Source organism: Cyprinodon variegatus, unplaced genomic scaffold, assembly GCF_000732505.1.
Source record: "Cyprinodon variegatus isolate N-32 unplaced genomic scaffold, C_variegatus-1.0 Scaffold16, whole genome shotgun sequence".
In the NCBI taxonomy this organism is placed as follows: domain Eukaryota; kingdom Metazoa; phylum Chordata; class Actinopteri; order Cyprinodontiformes; family Cyprinodontidae; genus Cyprinodon; species Cyprinodon variegatus.
The window spans coordinates 582,189-590,854 of record NW_015150469.1 but is presented as its reverse complement, the minus strand read 5'-3'; the positions used below and the strand labels follow the sequence as shown (position 1 = coordinate 590,854).

At 38.3% G+C, this 8,666-nt stretch overlaps 1 protein-coding gene across 2 annotated transcripts in view; it reads right to left on the bottom strand.

Annotated features, from left to right (window-relative positions):
* Window positions 1-8,666, bottom strand: part of LOC107091891 (plexin-A2-like) — a 252,833-nt gene that overhangs the window by 87,004 nt on the left and 157,163 nt on the right. For both annotated transcript variants that reach the window (XM_015386090.1, XM_015386101.1), the window contains exons 6-7: window positions 7,675-7,798; window positions 2,988-3,141 (exon numbers count right to left, since the gene is read on the bottom strand). In XM_015386090.1, the coding sequence (XP_015241576.1) occupies window positions 2,988-3,141; window positions 7,675-7,798 (278 nt within the window). The remainder of the gene's footprint in view (window positions 1-2,987; window positions 3,142-7,674; window positions 7,799-8,666) is intronic.

The window sequence follows — 8,666 nt, the reverse complement described above, 5'->3', positions numbered from 1 at the left end:
AGCTCAAAATGAAAAAATATGGAGTAGTTTTCAAAAATAAAAGTGTCACAAAGAAAAACTACATATTTCCTTTATTTCATGGGGATATTTAATTTTTTTTAATGGATTATTTATTGAAAATTTATCAATAGTAGTATTTATTTAATTTTTAATACAACGGTTCTCCATACAAGTGCAGTCTGATCAGCCTCATGCATTTTCAGTGAGTTTTAACTGCCACAACCTTATATGATCTGATTTTTCATCAGATCGGACTAGGGCTGAAACATCGGATTAATTGAGATAAATAACTCATTTAGTAATTCCCCTGGTTTAAATTTTAAAAATTTTCTTTATTGCACCTTTTGCTATCACCTTATTTATTGATTACGGTAATTGAAAAAAATAATTTATTACAAAAAGTAATTAGTTGCAGCCCTAGATTAGACATTAGATTGTTTTTGATGTGTTCAGACCTTAACAGTTACGCAGAAATTCTCCTGGTCTGTAAACAGACTGATTTCCCATGGCCATAAGGTGGGTTAAGTTGACGTTTGGATCAGACATTCAAAAACTTTGCTTTGATCGTAAGAGGTTTCATTTTTATAAAGAAATCTTCGACTCAATGATTTCAACTGATGAAATCATAGATGAAACCATTTCAGTTATTAAAAAATAACTAATCAATAACACAGGAATGTGTGTTAATAATTCAGAACCTAAACATTATCTCTACTCTTATGACATAATGATTAAATTATATGTACATTTTATTGCCTGAATGGTAGTAAACACAGTTTGCTATTCTGCTCCTATACCTTACAAGAATCACCATGGGCTCCATACATAAGTGGATGTTTGCATTAGACTAATTTTCAGATGGCATTCACTAGGTGGGAGGCATTAGTAACCTTCAGTGCTCTGTTCTTTCTAAAGCACCTGTTGGGAATCAGGATTTGTTTCATACAAGTCTAAACAGCAGCCCCACGGCAGAATTCTAACACCACACTCTGGTCCCTAAGGAACTGTCAGGAAAATACGAAGGTCTTTCTGGTTTCTAAACCTCCTCTCAGTGCACTTTCCTTAGTGGAAAAGAGATCCAGTTATTTTCTTTAATGAGTGCAGTGTCCTCCCAGTTTCCCACTGACCTCTCTGCCAGCCCTTCTTAAGAGAATTTCCTTCTAATCTCTGCTCTGTTCTTTATTATGCAATTCTCTGCTCCCTTTTTGGTCTTGTTTCCCGTTCTCTGTTCTTCTACTCTCGTCAGATTTCCCCTCAGGTCATCGCCGCGGCACAATCAGTGTTGTCATGCAGTGTCTGGAAAGACTCGGTAAGGGGACAGAAGACGGAAGGGGGTCCCCATGGGAATGGAAGGAGCGGGGAAAATGGAGGCGTAAACAGTCTGATGGGTAGCTGGTGGGATGATAGTGGGACTTAACAGGATGACTGGCTGACATTTACCTGAGGGAGAACAATTATATTAGAGCCCGATGCACCGTCTCCACTGGGAGCTCGGGGCAAACAGGGCTGTCATTTACTCAAAGGAGAGGGAGGGGGGCAGGGATCACTAAAAACACCTCATACACCCAGTGATTTTCACAATCTGATTATGATCCCTTATTTAGTGTATTTATTTTTTCACACTGCTGGAAAATCAGAATTTTACTTTAGAAAGACCTACCTACAGCTTGTTGTCACACATACATGTATTTGACATTAATCATATTTTGGGATTAAAATAAAAACTCTTTAACTGAAAAGCTTTATGTTTTCTTGAAGCATGAGAAACATTAATGCTAAATTCCCATATACTGTATCTGACCATTCCTTCACAGCATCCACACATTTTTTTAGGTATAAAGAGAAAGGAAAGTTGTGGTGGCGCAGTATGCTCATTAATTTCCCCGTAGCTCCAGCCTTAGGTTAAGTTTCTGAACAGGGTGTGTATAGGATATGTGGAATCGGCGGAGATGTTTCCTTCTACAGCTCTAGAACTATACCAGACCTGGATGGAGGGAAGGTCAACTGATCTTTTTGTTTGTTGCAGTGTGGACCTGTCCTGTTTTTGTAATAAGCTAAACCTCACAAATATGGAATTGCATAAAACAACACTAGATAATGGCAATGTAAAAATGTTCAGCTGCTTCTATAGATAATTATTCAACTAACTGTCTTTAACAACACGATTTACCTCTTTTGTGTTAGCTCAATAATTTTACCAGCTACAAACAGACCATGGGGTAGTGAATCCCAGCCTGATTCTTGACCAGTCTTGCTTCAAGAACATTTCAAAACAAGACATCTTATTTTAAACCATGGGTGCTTGTTCCATTATTGGTGTGAGTGAAAATATGAGCAATGCACAGCTGAATAAACACAAACCATGGAAAGGATAAAAAAATTCAAAGAAGTTTGACCCATGTAATATTGAACACATTTTTGAGACCCAATTTGCTGAAGGTTTAAAATGAGTATTACTGAGAACAAATAATGGAGCAGTGGTGGGATGTTCTCCACCTATGGGGGAATCCTAACAATAATAAACAAAAAAAAGGAGAAGAGTCCACTACACACAGCTAAAATGGTTAAGCAGGCTGATAGAAACACAATAACATCCATGGCAATAGCCAACTTGCCCTTTCAGCAGAACAGGCAGATGTTTTTGAGTATAAACTAAAAAAGCAAGATTTACTCATGATGAACTAACAGCAATAATGGTCAGTTTTAGAGTGTATGGGGAATAATATCTTCATCTTACAGCATAGGAGCTTCAGCTGAGCCCATCAACCTTAATACCTATATTATTGACTGACAGCTTTTACATTCCAGTAGAGGGGACACAAGGACACCGCCTGTCCTAGCAGGGTATTTTCTTTTAGATTCAATATTCAATATCATTTTTGTTGCTGTTATTATCATGATTATCAACAATAAGTGCTGATATTATTATCAAGATAAGGGGAGATTATTAAATTCATCCATTAAAAAAATAAAGGTTTCGTATCTACCTTGGTCAGTCGGTATGAGCGGGACGTCCTTCGCAGCTGGAGACACACACAGTATCTGGTTGCCGTTTACTCTCCCCTCAATCTCTGTCAGGTTGCCAAAGGAGCAGGTGATGCCAACGGAAAGGTCCGGGACATCGCTTACCTTCACCAGCAGCTGCACATGGGACAGAGAAACAACTCATTACTTGGTGACCATTGGCAAACAGCCTTTTGGACGCTAATCCAATCAGTTGAAAACATTTTATTTACCGATAATGATAAAGGGAATACAAGGAAAAGAAACCAGCTGAGGTTAAAGCCATTTGGTTGGGCAAAGGACAAGGCAGAACTTTTGAAGAAATATAGAGGCTTTAGAGCAGCAGTAGATGCTTTGAAAAGAAATATAAAGAAGAACACAGGGCTGCTGGCAAAGCTGTCAATCTTTTCAGCCAAATACTGTCTCTGGGATTTAAAGGCCTTGGTATCAGAGAAAATAGGATCCTATACCTCTATTTGTCTACAGATGATATTATTTCACAGGTAAACACTGATATTTTAAAGAAATACATGAAGAAGGCTAAAGGACAGAAAAAGATGGACCTCTATTGTAAAATTAAGTTTATTTTCTTCTTCCTTTTTTTAAATCTTTTGAATTCATGAGCTGGAAAAGAAAGAAGACATAAAGCATGAGAGTTATTGTAAATACAATAAGGCTTGCACATGCATATGCACATTCAGACCTTTGAAGTCGGTCCCTGGAGAGCAGTGACACTGAGGCCGGACGTTTCAGTAGCTCCATCTATAAATAAATGCATTCAGCACAGGGTGCGTGATCCGGCTCTCCAGCCAAGAGAGGCAGTGTGGATAATTATCACCATGGCATTTCACAGCCTTGGTTTTATTAGTTGTTATTTTTGGGCCGTGGCTCTTGAAGTTCGCTGTTGTTTTATCTGCCTCTTACTAGACGACGCAGAGCTGGTAGGATAGGCGAAGCAGCTGAGCAGCCTGACTGCAGGTCTTTTCATAAAAACTACCTTCACACTGCCTCCCTTGTTACCTGCCTTACAGCCGACACCCGTTGAGGAGGGATAATTTCTCTTTTTCAGCTGAGGACCTCTTGTCTTCCCCCTGTTTTACTTTGCCCGTGTTTGTGTTGCCTCGCTGTGAGGCATCAGAGAGATCCTTGATTACAGCAATCAGCAATCAATGTCTTTTGTTCAATTTCGGATTTCCCGAGCAACCTCTCATATTAATTAGCTCTCACCATAGTCATGTGCATACACACATCTGCAGATAAAGACTTCAAAATTTGCTCATGAACATATTTAAACACTAAGTGAGAGAGTAAGCGTGTCTCGGGGCATTAAGCTATTGCTCTTTTTTGTTTTCCTGCTTTCTCTCATGATGCTGGCTGTGGGTGTTTTTTGTAGTTTGGCAGCAACAGACATTTGGTGGCAGATTTGTAGCAAGCACATTTTTTTTTTCTTTTCTTCCTGCTCTGCTTATGTATCTGTCCTGAAACCCATATGAGGAGTCTCAGTTGTCATGGAGATGGCAATTACCTTCCCAGGATTTTGTGCCCTGGCTCTGATTGTTTAAGGTGGGATGAGCCCCCAGCAGGTGTGGCTGACAGGTAGGAAATGACTATGGAGTAAACTAGCATTCTTTAAAGTGGCCAGCAGGGGAATTTCAGTCCAGTTTAATTTAAAAAAAGACATGAACAAAGGATGAGGCAATGCCTTTTCTTAGCCTTTCTTTGAAGTGTGGGACTTTAGAAAAACCTGAATGATGAATCTGCATTCAAAGCTAACAAAACAGCAATGGCTTAAACCTAAGCTTGATGTCACAGGCCTCTTTATTAGGTCCACATTGCCAGTAACAGTTGATACCCTATTCTAGTTTCAGAACTACCTCAAATCTTTGTTGCATGGGATTCTATACCTGCTAGGAGACACACTAGACATTTTGGTCCATTCTTACATAATTTTATCACACAACAGCTGCTGATTTATTGGTCCGATATCTCTAACAAATTAAATTTTCCGCCCTCTGCAAAGTTAAAATGCTGGGTTGTGATTTGCTGACTGCGGTGGCCATTGCACTGCAGCGAATTTAATGGCATGTTGAGAAATTTGCTTAAAGATATTTGAGCTTAGTGACATGGTGAACTAATCTGCTTGAAGAAGCCAATGTGTAGTTAAAGGTTGGATATGGACAACATCACAGCCTTGATGGTAAAGATCCATCTTTTTGAAGGTGTGACATCTTGTGTTTTCAGTGAATATATTCTGTGTTCCTTGAGTTATTTAAGATCCTGTTACCTTCCATCATATTATTGCCTATTTTCCTGATACTTGTCTCTCTTTAATAAATAGTTTCCACTTTTTTGATAATTCTTTGTAAGTCTGAGAGATAGCAATACTCAGTGCATCCCCTCTTACAACAACAATCCAGTTTCTTCCCAACTCTTATGTTTAGCTTAAACTTCAACTGGTTGTCTCAACCAGTTTACTTACTATTGTGTAAATGTCCATCGATATGTCTGTCTGTCCATCCACCCATCGTTTTCTGCTTATGAAAATCAGTTTGCAGAGAAAACTGGCCCAAGGGTAAAACTTAGGTGTCCCTCTACCTAGCAACAATTTCTAGCTTATTCTGGAGCTAATAGAGCCAGAAGGGAAAAACCTTAGCAAGACCCAGGTTATGCTAGATAGACTGCCAGCAGCGCAGGTCTTGTAATTGACAGAGGTGCAATAGAGATATGCCCATTAAGCACCCTGGTCAAACACCAAAACAACCTCATGTGACAAATTCCGATCTCACTGCATCTCCATTGATACTGTATATGAATACAACAACTGGATCACTTCTGCTTCAGAAGAATAGGGGAAAAAAACTCAATCCATCTCTATCTCCAGTTTGTAATCACTGATTAAAAATAATCCAAGACAATCGAACACCCATGCTTAAGGTGTTTAAATATTGACCCTGTGGACCTGTGGGGTCAAAGAAATGCTTTTATTATAACCTGGCTCTTAAAAAGATCTATATGTGATCATTTTCATTAGATTTAGCCTGTGAGTACTTCCCTTTGAGATATAGATATGTATGTTTGTAAATTATTTTTTCCGTTTATCAAGAGCAACAATTCATCAAAGTGTTACACATTTATAATTAGAACCAAGATAAAAACACCAAAAGTGATTTAAAGGCTCTTTGATTTCAAGTGTATCTATCATGCATTACTGTTGGGGATAGAAAATACACACAAGCATAAGTTTTAATGGGGTTCTAGTTATAAAGTATCATGATTGGTAGTGAAAATTCAACACACAGCAGTCTGTTTTTGAGCCAAGATAATCCCTTCCAGAGGAAGATACCTTTTTCCAGAGGTATCTCTGTAGTATAGCATATTAATAGAATATGAGCTAATGCCAATATTCAGTTGATACAAATATAATTTTTCTACATCAATGAAAAAGGGACACACCCCAATGCATCTCTATTTGGTTATATGTCAGAGGACCTTAACTGTCAAATAAACGGTTTGGCGTGGATAATATCAGGTATTATACCTTTTTCATGTCACAAATCTATATTTCAATGGAGCATTCATTTAGAAGGATGGATGATGGATGAACAGACAATCAGTTAGCTGGCAGTGACAAAGAACATCTGCAAGAAAGGAAAAAAAAAACAAAAAACATCTAAACTATGGATTTTCTCTGTCACTGGTTCTTAGTCTGGGAAACTGAGCAGGACTGTTATTCTTGTCTTAATTTGAAAACATTCTTATGATATTTAATGCTACAAAAATAATAAATGTAAGCTGCATAACCCCACCTATATAAATAAGATTTTTTTTAATCGATAAGTCTAAAACATATTCACACAGAGTAATATGCTACTAGATTTATTCCCATTTTGCTGTAGTATAGTTGTTTTTTTGTTTTTTTTTAATCCATTTTGGAGGGCTCTGCTAGGTAGTGTTTCGTGACGATCTAGAAAATCCCGTAAAGGAGATAGTCATCATCTTATAAACTTATCTTGGATCAGTTGCAGGGTAAGGGAGCCAGATGACATAGATACCAAGGCAATATTATGGTGTTACTGCACAGAGTGCCAATATTGCTGAAGCCATACAAGACTTGGATAAAAAACTGATAAAAAACATTTGGGGGATTTTTAGAAAGAAATGAAGAAACTCTGAGAAAGAAGCTTTCCAAGTCCACATGAATTAGAAAAAAAATGTAATATCCCACAGCTATTGCAAGGAAATCAATCTGTAAATGAAGAGCAGAAAATGACCCTTTGCCAGTGTGGGTTTATAAAGCCAAAGTATGTATCAGAGTTCCTACTAAAGATGAAGAGCATTTTCCACAACTTTCAATTCTGATCTCTGACCGTTTTGACTCAGCCCATGTGGAAATAATGCACTGTACTCTTCTGCACCCTGGCAACTTTACCGCCTACATACTCTCCCACGCAAACACGTCTTGGCACAAATATTGACTGCTCCGCAACAAATGAACATATGCATGCCTAAAACACCCACGTGAAGCTCTTAAAAAACCTACCCATCTAATGTTTATGCATGAGGCATAATCAGGACCAAATGAACTGCTCGCTGGCCCGATTCAGGTCTTTTCTCAGGGTTTTAAGTTTTTTTGTTTCAGGTGCAACATTTTGGTCATGTGAGAAAACTTACGGGCACACTTGGCTCTGATACTGCAATGCTGTCAGGATAGACAGTGGCCTTGACACACTGGTTGAGGGAGGCAGCAAAACGATACGGCTCATCTGCTCGCTCACACCACTTCCTTTGAGAGCATCTGGATGGGAAAAAGGAACATCAGTCAAAGAAAGACAGAGTTAGGTTTTATACACTCCTTTAAATGAATGAATAAACCATAAGGTAAGCTTAACCACTAACAAAAACTGACAGTCTTAAAGGTGGAGGACTTCCACAGGTTAGTGAAAAGACCCCCCCTTCTATGAGTGACGCGTCTATGAGTTGCGTCACTCATAGAAGCTTACTTTTCAAAAGAAGATTTGCAATTTTTTCACTATGTCAGACTCACCACCAGTAAATGAAAATGGGGATGACTAGGACAGCCTTACGTAAAGATATCACCAGAATAATTGACAATTAGGAGCACCATTTATTTTGATGATCCACCTGGAAAAAAACATCCTCCACTATACCTATAAGTATGGAAAAAATAATAATGATGCAACAATAAAATTCTTAAGAACCCACACTTTTAGATTTCGATTTGTAAAATCAACTTTCCTAATTACACTTTGCATTTAGTTGTTTTACGTATAAAATTCCACTACAATCCTTTTAAAGTTATAGCTTCATAAATGACAAAATGCATAAAAGTTCAAGAAGTATGAAAACGATTTGAGATTGTGCAATCTCTAAATACTCTATGGTGCTCTTTGCACCACAATCTGATCTATCAACCATGGAATAACTTAACAGATGTAACTACCTCAAATTGAAAGGCACTTTCTCGTAAGAGATCCTGGAGGTCAGACAGGATATCAAGTAGCAAACGACACAGATATATCCCTCATTAAAACTTTGCCTCCTTCTTCCCATTAAAACTGAGTGCTCCTTCCACACCGTTACACCAAAGGCTCTGTATCGCCAACCAACCCGGCAGTGTTGGCGTTAAGCTAACTGGCTGACTG